Genomic DNA, 21347 nt, shown 5'->3' with positions numbered 1-21347 from the left:
TACAGGTATATCTGTGAATATTACAGATTTGCCGCTATTTTAACTCCTTCAAACAAGTCAAAGTAGCCTAAAGAGAACTGACCTTGTTTGAAGCCATTTGTGCCCCCACCCACACAATTTCCACGCTTTATAACTAATTGTAGAAAATGTGTTTGGCTCCCTACCCCACTTCACAAAGACATGAGATAGGAACTTGGAACAGAGATATTAGAGAAGAGGATTGATAGAAAATCTTTAATATTACACACAGATGTTCAATAAGTGCTTCAGTAGTAAAGATACAATTCAAGATCTTGGCACGCTGGTTAAGGCATCCAAGCCTACTACACAAAATGTACCCAGGGACTACTGGTGTGTGTTGAAGATGTAACCATGCAATAGGTAGCTACTTACACATTTGGTGGCTGTGCTCATAATTAGAACCTTTTGGTAAGGAATTATTCAGATTTACTAAAGTTATTTTAAATTATGTTGTTCCACAGGATCCGACATTTGTGCTGATAAATTTGACGAAAAATTACCATTAGAAAATACAAGAAGTCCCTCTTTGGAGGTTTTAGCAATGCCAAAAAGGCTGTGATTGTGTGCATGGCATCATAAAATCGGGAGATTACCTGGCTGTTTCGTTAGGCTTCCCATTACAGCCCAGTGCCTAACATACTGTAATTTTATGGAATCAACTACGATTTGCACTATTGTAATTTATTTGCATTTTATTTAGTTAATAATTGAAAAACTTTTTCTTCTATACTAAACCTAAGAATGTCATGTTGTGTTAACAAATCATACCTTGTTCAAGATAAGTCATAACCTTAGCTTGTCCCACTGTTTACTGTTATACAAGATGATAGGTGTCCCAATGAGCTTCCCACTACCCTCATACCACCCTTTCCTTGCCTTGCTAATAGAAACCTTCCCTTCCCTTCTGTCATTGTTTATTATATTATTTGTTATAACATTAATATCAGTTGTGTTGGTAGAGTTACAACTGATTCATGCTGTAATACATTTAGGGTTATAACATTCCATCATGATGTAGCAACCACCAATTTGTGAATATCATTCTCATGATTCTACATTTATTTTTACTTATTTATTTATTTTTAAATGGACTGGATGGGACATTCATTTTCCATTTTTCTTTCAAGGCTTTGCTGAAATCATGCATTAAAGGTCCAATAATTTTTCTCGCCATAATGATGAGTTGTTGTTTTTTTTACCATTTATTGTGTTGATTTTTTTAAATGTATTAAGTAAATATATTGTTGTGTTACTTTTGGTCACTGAGGATAAATTACAGGCACATTTCTTCTTTTTGAGCTTGTAATTTATCCATTCTGTTGTACCACCCTTGGGTGCCTGTGTATTTAATTTCAGACATGTGTCTGACCTTGTGTATCAAATCCTGTAGTCCTAGATAATTTATTTAATTTAATTTTGAAAGATAAGAAGTCACAGTCCCATAGTTAGTTTTAGAGCTTGAGAGAATACTTTGTATTTTTTTTGTTTTTCACAAGTAAAGTTCTATCAAACTAAATAACACGTACTTCAAAAATGCCATTTCATTGCACTTTATTAAACATAATTAGTAAAAGAAAAGTAAATGATCAGTCTGGGTTTAAATGTGATTCATTGACCAGACTAAAATGTGTGAATATTTTAAATATTATTCAGTTACCGTAGCAAAACCATATGGGTCAAATATCTGACAAACAAGGAGAAGTGTAAATGTGCACAGGCGGAATCAACAGATGTCACTTCAACTGATTGGACAAGCCGTGACAGCTGTCCAATCAGCTGTGTTTATAATATTTACTGTAGCCTATGTGCAGCCTACACCTATGCCACGGAGAGATTCTCCTGGGCATTGGATTACCAGAGTTCATTTTTTCTTGCCTGGAGGTTTACTTTAAACTTGAGAAAACTAGGATGACCATCAAATCCCAATCCTAAAACCTGTAATATTATGTGACATAAATTACCCCATGGATATAGGCACAGTCAGGAGCTGGCTGGGCTGAGGGGTCCCTCAGGCCAGTCCCATAGTGGGGTACCTTGGGCTGGGTCACTGGGCTACATGGATTTATTTTCCTTTAAAACATTTCTAATAGGCTGCTGAGCTGAGTCTCGCCCCCTTAGGTTGAAGTTAACCAGCCCTCCCCTGGGCACAGCGTACCCAAAGTTACTCTATACTGTAATTTAAAGTAGTGTTAGACAAATACCAGGAGTCACATGGCCAATGTGCCTAAAAATATGAGTGTTGTCACTTAAGTTCCAATGGATACATATCTTCCCTGGCTTCATTAGGGATCCTCTTGGCTTCTAGATTTGTCTGTCAGGCTCCTAAATTCTAAATGAGTTTGTCCTTCTCTTGTTTAGAGCCACACTACCTTAAAACCTTGTATTATTTGTATAAGCAGCCAATAATACAATGTATCATGAATGTTTCTTCTTTGCTAAGATGTTTAGATGTAGCAAACAGGATACATTTCAATAATGATAACTTGAATTGTTAAAAGTGATTCACATACGTTCATCCATGTCTATATGCTGGTAACAAAATGCTACTAAAACTTAGCTCAAAGTTTTTCAGATACAGTAAGACCAATCGTTATACCCATGATGCTCAGTCAAATGTTTGGCTGTGAATAACATTAATGATTCCTTATTTATCTGTATTAGATTGAAATTGAAGTTAGGGTTCTTATGTTGCCATAAAATCAGAAGTCTTGTGTTTCGAGCCTCTTATAATCCATGGTCCTGGCTTTCTTCATATACATCTGTACTGTTACTGCGATCAGTGCAACGATGACCACTCCTGATAGCGCAATCACCAGAGTATTCATATTTAGAGAGGTGGCTTCTTCTATATTTGGAAGAAAGATAAGAGAAATGAGAATATACAGTGCAGGGATATCATGGTCCTAATTTTAAGGCACTTCAACCTCAATCACCCGTACGAACCTCATCCTCAAACTGAATTGTGTATAGTACAGGGGAATAGATATATGACAGAGATGCTTTCATGGCAGCACGGTGGCTCAGTGGTTAGCACTTCTGCCTCACAGCACTGAGGTTTATTCCCGACCATGAGTTTAATTCCCGACCATGGCTTTATCTGTGTGGGGTTTGTCTGTTCTCCCCGTGTTTATGTGGGAGTTCTCTTTCACACACCAAGGACATACATGATAGGTTAATTGACTGCTGACTAAAATGGACCCTAGTGTGTCTTCTTGTGTGTTAGGGAATTTAGACTGTAAACTCCAGTGGGGCAGGGACTGTTGTGATTGATAAATATGTGCTGTGTAATATATTGGCACTGTATCAATAAACAATAAATAAGCGTAGAGGTTTTCTGCTCTGTCCATATATTTGTATCTGGCGCTGCCACTAAATGACATCATATCACCTCCTACCCACTTATAACATGCTGGAATGTTACCACTGTTGTGAAAGGATTGTCTGCCATGAGTAGGATTAACAGGAGGGTCTGGGGAGCAGGTAGAGATGGGGCAAATTTAATTATTATTACACATTAACATCTTAATATCTACTTTAGACATGTACATAAGAAAAAATAAGCATATAAAAAGGAAAAAAAAGTGAAGCAATGAAACTAGATAAACGGATGAAAACAGGACCACTATAGTGGAGTATTTAAACATTCAGGGAGATTATGGGTGCCTGGCTGTGTCCCCTCTATCTGCAAAATTATAAAGGTAACACGTTTGTACTGACTGGACAAATCCACCTGTTCATAAACCCCCTTCCACTATCCACTTTATCCTCACCTATCTACGTATGCGCTACCCTTCATCTTTCCATAATATTACCCCTGAGACTGGAGATATATAGAACATTTTTATTTATAAATGACCATATATTGATATTTGGGGAATGTCCTCACCTGCATTACTGGGAGATTGTCTCTTCATTCTCAGAGGACCCTGGGAGATGAAGTGTTGCTGAGTCTCAGACACTAATGATCTCCTGTGTCTCTGCTTATCAGAGTCTGCCAATGATTTTCTTACACATCCTTGGTTGCAACGAGTATTTGAGTCCCCCGTCTTACACAGGATTACGGTGCAACTTATATAAACCTGATGGTGCAAGAACATTATTATTATTATTATTATTATTATTATCGTTAACATATATATATATATATATATATATATATATATATATATAAATGGAAACAGCATTGTGCAGTTTAAAATCTCAGTAGTCTTTTTGGGTTAGCGATAGATACACCTTGATGTTTTTTTTCACTTTTGTCCTACCTAGTGTGTGTGATCCTAAATTAATACAAAGCACAGATTCAACCATATTCCTCTTTCCTGTTACCCTGAGAGGAACAGACTTTGACATTTTATTCCTTGTATGACAGAGATGAAAAATAGATATCCATAGCTCCGAAACAGCTGATGTATATTTTTTGAGAACAGGTTCCTTGGCCTTATAGCTCATATATATCAGAGACAACAAGCGCCTTTTGCAATCGCATATCATCCATCAATTCATATGCACTCGATAACCAGGCCCCAATGACTGACTTTATAATATGTGTCTCTTCACACTATCCTATTCCTTCTGTGCCCTACTTGTCTATCTCTCCCCCTCGTTTGTAGGCTCCAACAAGCAGGGTCCTCTTTTCTCGTGTCCTCCTCCTCTCACTACCTAATGCCTCCAACTCACCTGTGTCTTCCCTTCTATCCTCAACAAGTGACCCTGACCCTGTGCAACACTCCTAGTTACATACCCACATAGTGATCATTTGCTACCCCACCTCTAGTCAAAAGGGCTCTTCCCGCCAAGGAGGGGCCGGATTAACCCTAGGGCTAACTGGGCTATAGCCCAGGGGCCTCGGGCATCCAGGGGGCCCTTCAAAGTCCTCAGCAGCATTATTGATCGGTCCGGGGGCGGGGGCGCCTCCATCCTGATCAATGCTGCTGAGCACTGTCAGTGCAGTCCTCCATCCTCAGCGCCGCTCAGTAATTTGCTTACAAACTCTCGCGAGATCTCCTCAGTAAGGAGCTTACAGCGCGCCACGGAAGGAGGACTACACTGACAGGTAAGTGCTTGGGGGGGGGGGGGCCTCACAGGGGGAGCGGCGGGCGGCTCACATTGGGGGCCTCACGGGGGAATGGAGGCCCCCTTAGCCCAGGGGCCTCCATTCCCTTAATCCGGCCCTGCCGCCAAGCACTGATGGCTTAGCTATTCATTTACTGTGTACTCTACAGTTTTGCCTTTTTTGTTGTGCACTGTTTTTGCCTTGCATTGTTTTATTGTACCCTCAATGTACAGCTCTGCGGACCCTTTGTGACACCTCATAAATAAACAATGATAAAAATAATATTATCTTTTATTTATAAAGGGACTACATAGAATCACCTCATACAAACAACTCATATTTAACCTACTAACATTAAAAAGGCTAAAGATTTGTTCTCCAGTTACATATATAAATGCAGTTACAGAAGTCAGTGGGAGAAGAATCTCATTGTTAATATAAACACTGTTAGGAACTTACCTTGTTCCCGTTCCGCTGCGCTGTCAGTGGGAGCTGACAGCGGTGTCCATCTCTTCAGCTCTTCTTCTGTTAGCGCTGCCGCACTTCCGGGTTCTCTCTGCTGCTGATCATGTGACTCCTGGGCGGGGAATTCAAACTCTTATATCTCCCCTGCTCTGACACGCTGCCTGTGTCAGAGCAATGTGTTTCCTGTTCCTGGCTACAGTTCCTGTGTCCTGACTCCTGTGAACCTGCTCCCTGTTAACCCCTCTATTCCTCCTACTCCTGTGTACCTACCTGGCTGTGACCTGACTATTCTTTGGCTTATCCCTGGCACTACGCAACTGGACTATCTTCTGTGTACCGACTCGGCTGTGTTACCAACTATTCTCTGGATCTCCCTCTGGCACCGCATACCTGATACCTTCTGTGTACCGACTCGGCTGTGTTACCAACTATTCTCTGGATCTCCCTCTGGCACCGTATACCTGATACCTTCTGTGTACCGACCCGGCTGTGTTACCAACTATTCTCTGGATCTCCCTCTGGCACCGTATACCTGATACCTTCTGTGTACCGACCCGGCTGTGTTACCAACTATTCTCTGGATCCTGCCACGCACCCATTGCCTCTGTGCATCTACCGGTTACTGTTCCAGACCTACTACGCCTGGAATTAACGGTTAGTGCCTGTACTTGCACCGCATTGTCTATTTTCTTGTCTGCCTGCCATCACTTAGAACTTTCTCCCTTACGTCAGTAGGCTAATCTGGGGGCCGCGACCTGCGGTTCTTCGGCAGCTAAGCCCACACTACCTTGCGGTGGTTCTTGGTGAAGACCGGAAGGCCGTTAGACTCCGCACCCTAGGTAAGCCTGTGCTAATACTGACTAAGGCATCAAAATCGTAACAGTTTGCTCTGACCCCTTATCTAACTGATGGAAGCGACAGGGAATCCCACTGCGAGAGTACTTCTGGATAACTTAGCGGCTCAGGTTGAGGAACAGGGGAAAAATCAAGAACAGTTATTACAGATTCTGCAGACTCTGTCTAACAGGTTGGATACGCTCCAAGCAGCTCAGGTGGCAGCTCCTAATCCTCCACCTGCTCTGGCCCCACAGCCTGCCCCCGCTCCAAGCGGTTCAGCTGTATCTGCTCCCACCACCTCTCAACTCCGCATACCTAACCCACCCAAGTTCAATGGGGATCCTAAGGAATGCCGAGGCTTCTTGAACCAGTGTGCTATTCAATTCGAACTTTTGCCCGGAAACTTTCCCACACAGAAAACTAAAGTCGCTTATATTATTTCCTTATTGTCTGGTCAAGCGCTTGCCTGGGCTTCTCCTCTCTGGGAACATGATGACCCCATTCTCCATAATTGTGCCACTTTCTTGGAAACCTTCAGACGCATCTTTGATGAACCCGGACGAGTCTCCAGTGCAGCTTCTGGACTCCTCCGTCTGCGCCAGGGTACCCTTACTCTGGGCCAGTATGCCCTTCAATTTCGCACTATGGCAGCCGAACTTCGTTGGAACAATGAAGCTTTAGTGGCCACATTTTGGCAAGGCTTGTCCGATCGTATTAAGGATGAGCTAGCAGCCCGAGAGTTACCCACTACCCTGGATGCTTTGATCTCTCTCTGTAACCAGATTGATATACATTTCCGTGAACGCACTCAGGAGAGAGAGGGTTCCCGTCGATCTACTTTCCGTTTGGCTCCTCGCTTCCAAAGTCCTATTACACCGGAGGAAGAGCCTATGCAGTTGGGAAGAGCACGTTTATCCCAGGAGGAAAGAGAGAGGCGGTTCAAGAATCGTTTATGCCTTTATTGCGGGGAACCCGGTCATGTCCTGAGTCAATGTGGGAAGCGCCCGGGAAACGATCGGACCTAACTGATGACGGAGAGACTAAGTTAGGTATGAACATTCTCTCTCCTATGGATTCTAGTTTTTCTATCCAAGTTATTCTGCAATATACTGATAAACAATTGTCTCTTCCAGCGCTTATTGACTCCGGTGCAGCGGGGAACTTTTTACGAGCTGACATTGTAGAGCGGTTATCATTGCCTAGGCAACCCTTAGATCCACCTATTGCCATTACAGCTATAGATGGCAGTCGTATCATTGGAGGATCCATTAAGAACAGAACTGTCAACATGTCTCTACGCATTGGAGCCTTACACACTGAGGAAATCTCCTTCTTAGTCATTCCAAAGGCTATCAACCCGTTGATCTTAGGCCTACCTTGGCTCAGACTTCACTCCCCCACTTTAGATTGGCAGAAACCGGAAGTTCTTGCATGGGGTTCAGAGTGTCATTCCCGATGTCTTCCCAGGATTCATAGACCCGCTATGGGCTGTCTTCCAACACCCTCCGGTATTCCTCCTCAATATCATTCGTTTTCTGATGTCTTTTGTGAAAAGGAGGCTTCCAAGTTACCCCCTCATAGACCTTGGGATTGCTCCATTGAATTGTTGCCGGATAAGATACCACCTAGAGGACGGGTATTTCCATTATCTCTACCCGAATCAGAGGCCATGTCCCTATATATTAAGGAGAATTTAAACAGGGGTTTTATCCGGAAATCCTCGTCACCAGCAGGAGCAGGGTTCTTTTTCGTAAAAAAGAAGGACGGCGGATTGCGTCCTTGCATAGACTACCGTGGCCTCAACGCCATAACGAAAAAGAATAGGTACCCCTTACCATTAATCTCTGAACTCTTTGATAGGATCAAGGGAGCTTCAATTTTTTCTAAACTGGATTTGAAAGGGGCCTACAACCTTATCCGTATTAAACAAGGGGATTAATGAAAGACGGCGTTCAATACGCACGATGGGCATTTTGAGTATCTTGTCATGCCATTTGGACTTTGTAACGCTCCTGCGGTTTTTCAAAATTTCATTAACGAAGTTTTTCAGGATTTCCTGTATCAATTTGTTGTCATCTACCTAGACGATATTCTTATTTTTTCACCTGATATTATTACTCATCGCCATCATGTCTCCTTGATTCTTCAACGCCTTCGGTCGCATCATCTGTACTGTAATGTGGACAAGTGTGTCTTTGAAAAAACGCATCTTCCTTTTCTTGGTCACGTGGTTTCTGGCTCCGGATTACGTATGGACCCTGAGAAATTAAAGGCAATTTCTGATTGGCCCCAACCGGTTGGACTTAAGGCCATCCAGCGTTTTATTGGGTTCTCTAATTATTACCGCCACTTTATCAAAGGGTTTTCGTCTGTTATTGCACCCATCACTTCCCTGACCAAGAAATCTGCCAACGCTAAGACCTGGCCACCAGAGGCGGTAGAGGCCTTGAAGTATCTTAAAGAAGCCTTCATATCGGCACCTATTCTTCAACAGCCAGATTCTTCCTTCCCCTTTTTTCTCGAAGTTGACGCATCCTCCACTGGAGTAGGAGCTATTTTGTCTCAGAAGAATTCTACTGGAAAGTTTTCTCCCTGTGGCTTCTTTTCTCGTAAATTCTCATCCACCGAAAAAAACTACGGCATTGGAGACAGAGAACTACTTGCTATCAAATTGGCCTTGGAGGCCTGGAGACATCATTTGGAGGGAGCCAGATTTCCTGTTACTATTTTTACGGATCACAAGAACCTGCTTTATCTACAAACTGCATCCTGCCTCAATCCCCGTCAGGCCAGATGGTCTTTATTTTTTTCACGATTCAATATGATCATTACCTTCAGACCAGGGTCCAAGAACATGAAGGCTGATGCTCTCTCTCGTTCCTTTGATTCTATGGATACCGAAGAAGAGAGTGTTAGGTCTATTCTAGATCCAGAATGTATTTTGGCTACTACTCCTACTCGGGTGATCATTCCTCACGGGAAGACTTTGGTTCCTCCACATCTCCAAACTAAACTCCTTAAATGGGCTCATGCCTCCCGTTTTTCTGGTCATGCCGGTATAAAGAAGACCTTGGAATTTATCTCCCGTAGTTATTGGTGGCCGGCTATCCGTTCGGACGTTCGACAGTTTGTGACGGCGTGTTCCACTTGCGCTCAGAATAAAGTTCCTCGTCAAGCTCCATACGGTCTGCTGCAGCCTCTGCCAATTCCGGATCGACCTTGGAGTCATCTCTCCATGGATTTTATCACAGATTTACCCTCCTCCAGAGGGTTCTCAGTAGTGTGGGTGGTCACCGATCGCCTTTCCCGAGCCGCTCATTTTGTGGCATTAAAAGGTCTCTCTTCTGCTCCTATTCTGGCTCAACTCTTCATTAAAGAAATTTTCCGCCTACATGGCTGTCCAGATATTATCGTTTCTGATCGAGGAACTCAGTTCGTGGCAAGATTTTGGAGGGCCTTTTCTCGTCTTTGTGGAATTAAGTTAAATTTCTCTTCTGCATATCATCCGCAAAGTAATGGTCTCACGGAAAGGACGAATCAAGAATTGGAGAAATTCCTCAGATGTTTCATTTCAGCTAAACATGATGATTGGGTTGATTTATTACCTTGGGCAGAATTCGCCCACAATAATAATTCACATGACTCTACCTCCATTTCTCCCTTTTTTGCTCTTCAGGGATTTCATCCTAAAGTTCCACCCTTCAAAGAGTTAACCGCTTCTGGGGTTCCTGCAGTGGATTCCCTTCTATCGGACTTCTCGTCTAGGTGGGATCTTATCAAACGCAAATTACTTCACACCTCTGCCATCAGTAAAAAAGCATTTGACAAAAGAAGAAGACCGTTTCCACTACTTACTCCTGGTGACAAAGTGTGGTTGTCTACAAAGAATCTTCGCTTGTTGGTTCCTTCTAGGAAATTCGCTCCCCGATTTATCGGTCCCTTCAAGATCATTGAGGTCATTAATCCGGTGGCCTTTAGATTAAAATTACCCCCTACCTTGAGGATTCCCAATGTCTTCCACATTTCCCTTCTCAAACCACTTGTTGTTAACAAATTCTTCTCTTCAAGAAGACCTCCTGCTGCTATTTCTGCACCAGATCAGGAATTTGAGGTGAAGGAGATTCTAGATTCTCGGATTTCCAGAGGTTCCTTGCAGTTCCTGGTTGACTGGAAAGGTTACGGTCCTGAAGAGCGTTCTTGGATTCCTGCACGAGACCTTCATGCTCCGAGTTTGTTGAAGAAATTCCATACCAAGTTCCCTCTAAAGCCTTATAGGTTGTCCGGAGGCCACCCCTGAAGGGGGGGGTACTGTTAGGAACTTACCTTGTTCCCGTTCCGCTGCGCTGTCAGTGGGAGCTGACAGCGGTGTCCATCTCTTCAGCGCTTCTTCTGTTAGCGCTGCCGCACTTCCGGGTTCTCTCTGCTGCTGATCATGTGACTCCTGGGCGGGGAATTCAAACTCCTATATCTCCCCTGCTCTGACACGCTGCCTGTGTCAGAGCAATGTGTTTCCTGTTCCTGGCTACAGTTCCTGTGTCCTGACTCCTGTGAACCTGCTCCCTGTTAACCCCTCTATTCCTCCTACTCCTGTGTACCTACCTGGCTGTGACCTGACTATTCTTTGGCTTATCCCTGGCACTACGCAACTGGACTATCTTCTGTGTACCGACTCGGCTGTGTTACCAACTATTCTCTGGATCTCCCTCTGGCACCGCATACCTGATACCTTCTGTGTACCGACTCGGCTGTGTTACCAACTATTCTCTGGATCTTCCTCTGGCACCGTATACCTGATACCTTCTGTGTACCGACCCGGCTGTGTTACCAACTATTCTCTGGATCTCCCTCTGGCACCGTATACCTGATACCTTCTGTGTACCGACCCGGCTGTGTTACCAACTATTCTCTGGATCCTGCCACGCACCCATTGCCTCCGTGCATCTACCGGTTACTGTTCCAGACCTACTACGCCTGGAATTAACGGTTAGTGCCTGTACTTGCACCGCATTGTCTATTTTCTTGTCTGCCTGCCATCACTTAGAACTTTCTCCCTTATGTCAGTAGGCTAATCTGGGGGCCGCGACCTGCGGTTCTTCGGCAGCTAAGCCCACACTACCTTGCGGTGGTTCTTGGTGAAGACCGGAAGGCCGTTAGACTCCGCGCCCTAGGTAAGCCTGTGCTAATACTGACTAAGGCATCAAAATCGTAACAAACACTTTGGTACAATACAAGCATTGAAGTCTGTTTGTGGACAGTGTCACTGTTTGTAAGGGAATACCCATATGTGTGTTTGGAAAAATGCTTAGTGATTACAGGGCACAGGATGATGGGCTGAGTGATTATCACTACTTCAGTATAGGTGCAAGATGTGTGTAAGTATGATCAAGATCCATTACAGCAAGGCTATGTGGGATGAGATATTTAATCAATCAGGGAAGTATGAAGGTTGTGCATATAAGAAGGCATCTGTGTTGTTGCATGATGTCGTAGGGCATTTAAGACATGCAGAACAATACTTATATACAGGTAGATAATCAGTGAATCCTGAGATTTACATGTATCAACTAAATCCCACAAATTGAAATGTACTCACTTCTTCATAGCTTCCAATAAATGCAAATGTCTCCATTGCGAATCTGTACTGTGTACTTGTTCCAGGATAAACCACAAAAGTATCATCATTTGTGCACCTGCAACATGAATAATGTAACTAACACAATCCCAGAATTCATATAATAATGAAAATTGCATTGGACCTTGTACCGTGTTGCTTAGATGGTCCGTCCAGCACATATCAAGGCTCACACCTACTCTCTGCTCTTGGGAGATGAAGCCGCAAACTAGAGATGCGGAAGGCAGAATAATCTGACAAGACGCATTGTGCAAACGTGTAACCGTCACTTCATAGTCCAAGATCCTAACACTTTACTACCACCCTTTGCATTAAATACATTTTTTATGTTTTTCTCAGAAAATACTTCTTGGTTTAGACTCTTATATTGCTTAAATTATTCATCATTGAAGGGAGATAAGAATGTCCTTTATTACATTGGAGTCTGAAGCTTGAACTTCCATTGGAGGTGCACTATAAGTATGGGATCAGGATTGATCGTTGCCAGCTCAGAACTGCTGCAAAATTCAAGTGGTTTTTTGTAATAAAAAGATAAAAGTAATATATATATATATATATATATATAGAGAGAGAGAGAGAGAGAGAGAGAGAGATAATATATCTCTGGTAGAAAACTAATTGAATACATTTACCCATTTTCGATGATGTCGTAGAACACCGGATCATTGGGATCATCATGTGGTGTGGCCCTGCAGGACTCAACAAATAACTGGACGTTGGGCACAGAAGAAGCCACTTGAATCTCCATGTGGAGTAATTCCCGTAATGTGACTTCCACAGGATACTGTGTTTCTACCTCTAGAAACCGATCGTCTGTATAGAACTGGAATTTGTAGCTGAAATTGCCAAACCCGGCCTCTGCGAACACATAATCTGATTTATGGGCACGGAACGAAGCAGATAACCTGCTCTTTTTTGGGAAGGAGCAATTAAAGGGAATTGCAATTCCCTGTTTCCTGGTAATGACATTAGCGGCGACGAAGGAGCTGACCTGGTTTATAAATACAATATCATGCTCTGTTTCCTGCCAAAAAAATGAAAAATAAAGGGAGTTATTTTTAAGCGGTTACATATAACATATCACTGTTGTTTTCATGCTATGCATTCTGCAATACATTAGGGCTGACTTTGTAGGGATTAACCTTTAAAAAAAAATGACTCCGAAAAAACTTAATTGGCACTATAAATTCTAAAAATTGTATTTGAGTGATACTCCTCAACCTCCTTCTCATTTCAGAAACTTGGCTTACCTCCTCTGCACAACATCTCTGTGGCCAGGGCCAGTGCTAGGGTCCATGGCGCCCTAGGCACTTTGTCAAAATCGGCGCCCCCCCCGCGCAAAAATCGGCGCCACGCCCCCCCCCACCTCCGCAGGAACACTTTGAAAATCGGCGCCCTCCTCCCTCCTCCCCGTCTTTCCTTACCTTGCCCCAACACGCCGCCTCTCTGCTTCGTCTGCTCCCCTCCACTCACTGACACTGTCGGGCCGTGATGATGATGTCACGGCCCGACAGTCAGTGAGTGGAGGGGAGGAGACAGAGCAGAGAGGCGGCGGTGGTGAGCAATAGCCTCTTCCCCCCTCCCCGTGGATTTATATGAATGCTGTGCGGCGGCCGTGAAAGGTCAGCGGTCTCCGCACAGTTTTAAAGTAATTTTCATTCTGTGGCGCCCTCCAGAGACCGACGCCCTAGGCAACTGCCTAACCTTGCCTAATGGGAGCGCCGGGCCTGTCTGTGGCTCTCTAGTATCGGGGACTCCCACAGCAGTCTACATTTTCCCTACCATCCAAGTCATACCCCCAGGACCCCCCCTCTTTCTCTTCCTTTAAAATCCACACTATCCGTCAGTTTTCTCCTCTCTGCCATCATGTTGCTGTCATTTATTGACCCTCAGGTCCACTTTGTCAATTCCTTGACAACCTTGCTGCCTGCCTGACTTATTTCCTATCCTTTGACCTGCCTATGAGGTGATTCCAACCTCAATGGTTGGAAATTTTTTTAAAAATCTGTCCTCCTTCCTGTGTGCTGCAAACAATGGCCTTTCGGCCTTGTGCAGCTCGTGGATTGTGAATGAGTGAAATAAAGCAACTTATATACTATATTATCACAAATGCCCAATTTTTATTTGTTACATTTTAGTAAGTTAAAGCTTTTCAATTCTTTCTTATAACAACAACTGACATACAATAAATCAGAGGTAAGTAATTTGCGGCTCTCTAGCTGTTGTGAAACTACAACTCCCAGCATGCCCTGCCAGCCTTTACTTTCAACAGCTGGGGAACCACATATTGATTTGGCATGCCTTAATTAAAGCATTATTCAAAAACCCTATTCATTGGTGGAAAAGCTTAAAAAATGGATTCAGGTGTTAATAAAACAGTCATTTTTTAAATTATTATTTCAAGCTTCACATAACTTTTTGCTTTAAGTTCCCTTTTACATCTTAAACAAGGAGAGTCCATGTTTATTCAGTCTCTGCATTGGTCATGCATTAGAGAAACAAAAAGATATAGTGATATCATCGGGTTGTACACTATCAGCTGATTACAGGATTGAACATTACACACTGTCCAATTTCACAGTAGTTAAAGGGATGTTCCGAAGACATGAATCAAGGAGGAAATAAATGACAGTAATAAATTGTCTGCATAAATAAAATATCTGTGCAGCTTAGATTGCCTGTAAGTCGCTGTAGATATCCAGCCATCAGGAGGAAAGATTTCCATAGGTTATGACCTTTGAAACACCTCCACTTGTATATTTCCCAGGACGTTCCCTAACCTTACAGCCACATGAAATTGGTATGGCATATTGAGGGGATCAAGGTACATTAAACATTTTTATATTTTACATTATACTGTAGACATGCTGAATAATGTAAGTCTTTTACGTTACCTTCATCTCTGTCCCGCAGGAGTTGTATCCGACACTTGCTATATGATGGGTACCATTTGAGGTAACCAGACACTCAGGATCATTCAGGCGGAAGTTGATTCCAGCAATTTCAGATGACTTTTCGATGATTAAAGTCATGGTGTTCTCATGGCATGTCAAGCTGGTGTTTGCTGCACAGGAAAGGAAACAGTATTGACAAATAATGCTGTCTGAGTATCCTGTCATTGACCAGGTATAAAGAACTGACAGCTACCAACAGTGGAAGCAGCAGTATTTTTGTCTAAGACAATACACAGCCAACCAATTCACGAGGATCTAGTGTGGTGGTGGCTGTGCTCTTACACTGACTTATTCTCTGATTTATTTCATCAAGCAGGAAATAAGTCTGAACAGGAGCAGCCAGCTTTTGTGCCATGTGGCCTCCGCTGTACAGCACAGTGAATTCACGCAGCTCATCAGAGCGGGAAAGCCATTTTTAGGCTGTAAGTTAGCCAGTGAGTGGGGGTATGTGGGGAGGTGTGAGAAGCATGGGCAGACCTAGACTTTTTTTTTAGGGGGGGGGGGGTGTGTGGTAAATTTGCATAACAGCGCCTCTCCTTCACTCTGATTGGTTGGTCCTGGTTGGCCACTCCCCTTTCCCCAGATGATCGGACCTCTCCACCACAATTTAATGGTATGAAGATTGCTGCTATCGCCCCCCTCTGGATCCGCCAGTGCATGGGTGAGGTCTGAGTGGGGTGGCTTATGGGGTTGTGTGAGTGGCAAGTAAGGAGGTGGTTGCATGTGGGGAAATTTTGGTAAACGTGGGATCTGAGGGCATATCGGCGCATTTTATGGCAAGTGCGGTCCTGAAGGCATGATGGGGAATGATCTATAGTAAACTTTCTTATAATATGTGAAAGATATGAAATTATTACAAATGTTTTAAATATTTCAGTATTAACATAATGTGACATTGTACCTAATATACATCAAAGGTATTGTTTATGAAGATAAAAGTAAACAACAGGCCTAGATAGTTCTCATTGTCATTATTTTAACAAACAGTTCAAAATGAAAGCTCTTGTAGCAGATGATCCCATCATGATCCCAAAGTAAAACTTTGGAAATTTATTAACAACAGTAAGAACAATTTTTGAGTGGTTTTTCAAAAATTTACAAATATGGCTTTTTGAGAAAATCAAAATTTTGAATTTGAAAATGTTACATTTTGTAATTTTTATTGAAGCATAATGCTGTGTTATATGTTATATGAAAGCCCATAAAAAGAGGTTTAAAATGAGACCTTGCCTAACTCTCTTGCTCAATCAGGTCAGCTACAAATGCAATTTTAAAACTTCAAAACCAGTGCACATATCAGCCTTAGATTTGGGGGTTTTCTTTACACCCATGACAGCATTTATTATACCAGATTTCATTACAATCTGAAATGGTCACTTTGAAACCCTGTGTTGATTTGATGTGGAATGACCCACCTACGATAAATTCTACACATTCTATGGTAGTTGACATTTTAACAAACATTTCCTTTTCCTTTTAGTTTTATTTCGCTGGCTAATAATTACATGTGTCTATATGACTGGAATAAACCTTTTTCTTTTTAATATATACCAATAAAAGAGTCTAAATTTTATCATATACATAGTGCACCTCACATCAAAGTAACTTATTGCCCCACCTTGGGAATAGTACATAGAGTATAAGGCTGTTTTACTTGAGGAAGCAGCCCCTATGTTCAAGGGAATAAAGGGAATAAAACATTGTGCGGTATCATTGAGGGAATGATAATACCAATGTTGATACCCTTCACTATGTCCCCAGGAAGTATATAGGAGACAGAATACATCAAATGTATTATCTCACTCTCTCTCCAGCTCGGAGACAGCACTCTTAGCACAGATCACTTTTTTGACCTATATGGGTACCCGTAGCAGGAAAGGAGTGTAGGCTACACCTGTATGGACCACATCACCACAAGGGCACATTAAATGCGGACTCTACTAATGGGGGAGAGACTACAGTTCTATGCCGTGGACAGTGTGAGTACCTGGATTATGAACATTTTACAATCCTAGGTATTGGGCTGAACATTTCTATTCCAACAGACTCCAAAATATGGGAGTATCAGAGTTGATTTATGTATCTAGCTCTGACTTTATACCATTATTAGGTATCTAGGAACTTCTTGTAAACATTGTATTGAAATAAATTTTGAATGAATTTTAGCATATTAGAGTACCACGAAGAGTTTTCACATTTTTTTGTCATATTTATTGATGATAATTTGTATATTTTGTTTACATTTTACTGTTTATATATTAAATACATTTACTTATATTATTTGCCAGCTAGAATTGTCCATTTTACCCATATTTACATCACTATCTAATGTTTACCGAGCTCTCCTTGTAATGATCACCACAGTTGGGACTCAGTGAATATTACCAAGCCGGGAGGAACTGGCGCGTTTAGGTGTGAACATTGCTGATGGAAGCCTGATGGAGCTACAAGGTGAAACGCGATGGGCGTAGTCATTTTAGACCTCTGGCATAGAAATGACTCCTTCTCAGACTTCCTGTTTCCACCATTTAGCTAATTTAAAAGTTTTCAGCTTAAGTAAATTGCGAAATATGGTTTATGCTTAGCTTCAATAAAATGATTTTACAATATCTCTCAATTTTTACCAACCACTTTCCCCAGGGAATTGGAGCACGGTGGATTACAGAGCTATAAAAACACATTGGCTGTTCTGTTACTGGAGATTAACCTTTAATGTTCCGCTTGTATCCAGCCGGTGTTTATAAGTCTACACCCCTAAGGGGTCCTCTCCTACCCCCTTTGGTTTATTGCTACTGTGGCGAAAATCATATATGAATGAACTGATTTTCTTTTCCAAAACAACTAAATGTGGAGCTGGCTTAACCATTTATAATATCTGCATAGACCGAAACAGATTTCCCACCTATATTCGGCGGCACTTAATCACTTGCAACTACAGGCCCAGGTGGCCCTTAATTTTGCACTGGAATGAAGGATTACTTTGTATGTGAATACATTTTCAGAATGCTAATACAATGGTTTAATTCCTAATGAGGTTACAGTTGATGGGATGTAACATACCTAATTTGCTGGGTCCAACCACTACAATGACACAACGCATTTCTGACTGGTACCTATGAGAGTATCACACACAATGTTATACAACAAACAGATTGTGCATAGTAAGACTTGAAAGACAATGCTAAACTTATAAACTACAAGTTCATTTATAGGGGTACTGGATGCGCGCTCTCCAGTTCTTCATTTTGATTAAACAATGTCTTTTATCTTGCAAATGGGTGCTTAGTAATTGGCCTGTGCAAACTTCTGCTCAAACGGTGCCCTCCATCCCCATAAACCTGTGCGCTTTAGCAGGATCTAAACTGATTTTATGCTTCGCCATGGCCGTTTTATGCTTTATAACTAACCTTCAATCATTTAAGTATCATTAATTTGATTTTGCTAGGAATGGGTTACGTTAGTGTTTCCCAACCCCAGTCCTCAGGACCCCTAACAGTACATGTTTTCCAGGTAACAAGTGACATAATTATACCACCTATGTATCTGTTACAATGTATCAGTCAGTAATGAATACACCTGTGCTCCAGCAAGGAGATATGGAAAACATGCACTGTGTTAGGGTTTCCTGTGGATTGGGTTTGGGAAACACCGGGTTAAGTAATCTAACATGATGATGTGATGGTCAGATGACATTAAGCACTGTCCTGTGATTGGCTGTATTGTATATAAATATGTCCGCAATGATACTTTGTTTATGGTAGAATGAGATTTGTAGTCTTCAAACATCAATGTTATAGTTTTATTCTGTAAACTATTCTACTGAATGAGCTGCGTTGTGCTACTGTATCCAGTTTTTGTATTATTGTCTTCCATTAAGCAAAACAGCTGCCCCCTCCGTGTGACACCTGAAATATGGCACTATTGGCCTATGCCTGAGAGTGACCACTTTCCTGAACAATATGTGAAAGTTTGTGCTATCTTTCATGATCAAAGAGAAAGTAAAGGAGGGAATGTGAAACAAATACACTTTGCCCAAGAAGTGTATAAAGCCTGTGTTAATGAGATGTAGCTAGTGGATGGGCTAGAGTAGTGGGTTCGAAACGTTCTCATTTCGAAGACACCCTTAGGGTCTCCATCATTTTTTCAAAGAACCCCTAAGCCAAAATATTTACCAAGCAAGCCTTGCTTACCACTGGCCCCGGACGCAGCACCCCTGTGAGATCGCCGAAGCACCCCAAGGAGTTGTGGTGCACAGTTTGGGAATCACCGGGCTAGGGTATAGGGCAGTGTTGGCTCACCTCTGACACTTCAGGTGTTGTGAAACTACAAGTCCCACCATGCTTTGCCAATATATAGTAGCTTATTGCTGGAAGGGTATGCTGGGACTTCTAGTTTCACAACACCTGGAGGTAAATGTATTAATGTCCGGATTCTTCAACTCCGGCGTGTTCAGCGTCTTCGGCGATTAAATTTAAAGCGGCGCTGCATTGTAAAGGGAAACTTCTCTTTACAATGCAGCGCCGCTTTAAATTTAATCGCCGAAGACGCTGAACACGCCGGAGTTGAAGAATCCGGACATTAATACATTTACCCCCTGGAGTGTCACAGGTTAGCCAACACTGGTATAGGGTGCCAGTAATATAAATCTGATAGACATACAAAAGACCGATTGGAACAGGTAAATAAATTCTGATTGGTTGGCCTGTATCACATGATCTGTTATATCAGTGAGTGTGATAAACAGAGACACAATTCTGAGTGTGGAAAAAAACCAAGCATTGATAATCACATATAAAGGACAGCTGTCACCATAATACTGACCCGTTGGAGGTTTCTGCTACGAAACAGAAAGGTACATGGTCTCCTATGTCATTTTCTCCTGGTGTCCATTCTACTGTCATACTTATTTTGTTGGATTTAGATCCGGAGGTTAATGATTTGGTTATGCCGGAGGGACCACTGACACTGAAATCAGTTATGCTACAAAATGATAAAAAATAAAATAAAAGATAGTTACATTTCCCATCTATACCCTATCTCTGTGTCCCCTAATTCTTTTTTTTCTAACATAAGCAAATTTGTATTTTAAGAGTTTAAAGATGCTAGTTCTTGACAATGTCCAATGGAAAATTTTAGAACTTGGTGAAACAGTTAATTTACAAATGATTTTTGCTACTGGATGTATTAAATTTGCATTCTGAGCAGCACAGTGGCTCAGTGGTTAGCATTTCTGCCTCACGGCACTGATGTCATGAGTTCAATTCCCGACCATGGCCTTATCTGTGTGGAGTTTATATGTCCTCCCCGTATTTGCGTGGGTTTCCTCCGGGTGCTCCAGTTTCCTCCCACACTCCAAAAACATACTAGTAGGTTAATTGGCTGCTATTAAATTGACCTTAGTCTCTCTGTGTGTGTGTGTATGTTAGGGAATTTAGACTGTAAGCTCCAATGGGGCAGGGACCGATGTGAGTATGTTCTCTGTACAGCGCTGCGGAATTAGTGGCGCTATATAAATAGCTGATGATGATTAAATTATCAGGGTATAAGGATCCAATTGGCCTTCTGTTAGTGCCTTTGACATAAGATGTGGCCATCAGATCTGAATTTTTATACTGGTTATGATTATTTTCTACCATCATGCTGCCCTATCTTGATTTACGTCAGTCAGGCTCTACCTGACTGACATAAATGCAGTTTAGTAAATATACCTCCTGGAGTTTGGCAGGGAGGTACCGTGATCTCCCCCTTTACCATAAACATCTTGATGCATGACTTCTTTTCCTCACAGACTAAAAAATATCATTGCCCCCTGCCACTAGATGTTGGCAGCAAAGTTGGGCAGAGGTGTGTCCATGCAGACCAATAAGAAGTTGCAAGCTTTTTGCTATCTCTCTTGTGACAAATGGCCTGCTCATACTTTAGATTATCTGACCTTGCAGCTTCCTATTGGACAGTGTGGTCACACCCACTAGGCTAAGCACACATCACCAACACACAAACCCACCAGGAAAATTTTGCGGCGGTCACAAGCACCTTGCCCTATAAATCGTAACATGACCCTGCCTAATGTTGCCGTCAGTGAACATTTCTCCCACGTTATCCAGGAGAAGTCTGAATGCAAGCAGCACCCACTGAGTGTCTCTAAAGATTTGAATGATGATTCGAAGGATCTACCTTTGATACACTGCCTGTGCTGAGAGATGGAGCTTGAATACGCTTTCAACACTAGTCAACAGTCTTGCCCCTTGAAATGGAGTGGGTGAAATAAATTTTGGTCTATAGTCTCCGAATGTGCAGGAGGGAGCTGTGTTGGTAACTTCAGAAAATAAAAAGAAAACACAGATGAGTATTATTTACAGTGAAGCCTACTGAAGACAACATCACA

The 21347-nt window shown here is 42.3% G+C and overlaps 1 protein-coding gene across 1 annotated transcript; it reads right to left on the bottom strand.

Moving 5' to 3' along the window:
* Positions 1-1669: 1669 nt before the first annotated feature.
* Positions 1670-19935, bottom strand: LOC142103434 (CUB and zona pellucida-like domain-containing protein 1). Its single transcript, XM_075187490.1, has 7 exons — positions 19784-19935; positions 18023-18075; positions 14903-15072; positions 12641-13032; positions 11970-12066; positions 3908-4100; positions 1670-2866 (listed from the first exon to the last, which is right to left on the bottom strand). The coding sequence occupies exons 1-7, from the start codon at positions 19861-19863 to the stop codon at positions 2721-2723; spliced, it is 1131 nt and encodes a 376-aa protein (XP_075043591.1). The 5' UTR covers positions 19864-19935; the 3' UTR covers positions 1670-2720.
* Positions 19936-21347: the final 1412 nt, after the last annotated feature.

Source organism: Mixophyes fleayi, chromosome 10, assembly GCF_038048845.1.
Source record: "Mixophyes fleayi isolate aMixFle1 chromosome 10, aMixFle1.hap1, whole genome shotgun sequence".
Taxonomy (NCBI): Eukaryota; Metazoa; Chordata; class Amphibia; order Anura; family Limnodynastidae; genus Mixophyes; species Mixophyes fleayi.
The sequence above is the reverse complement of the archived record's forward strand: the minus strand, read 5'-3'. Positions and strand labels throughout refer to the sequence as shown.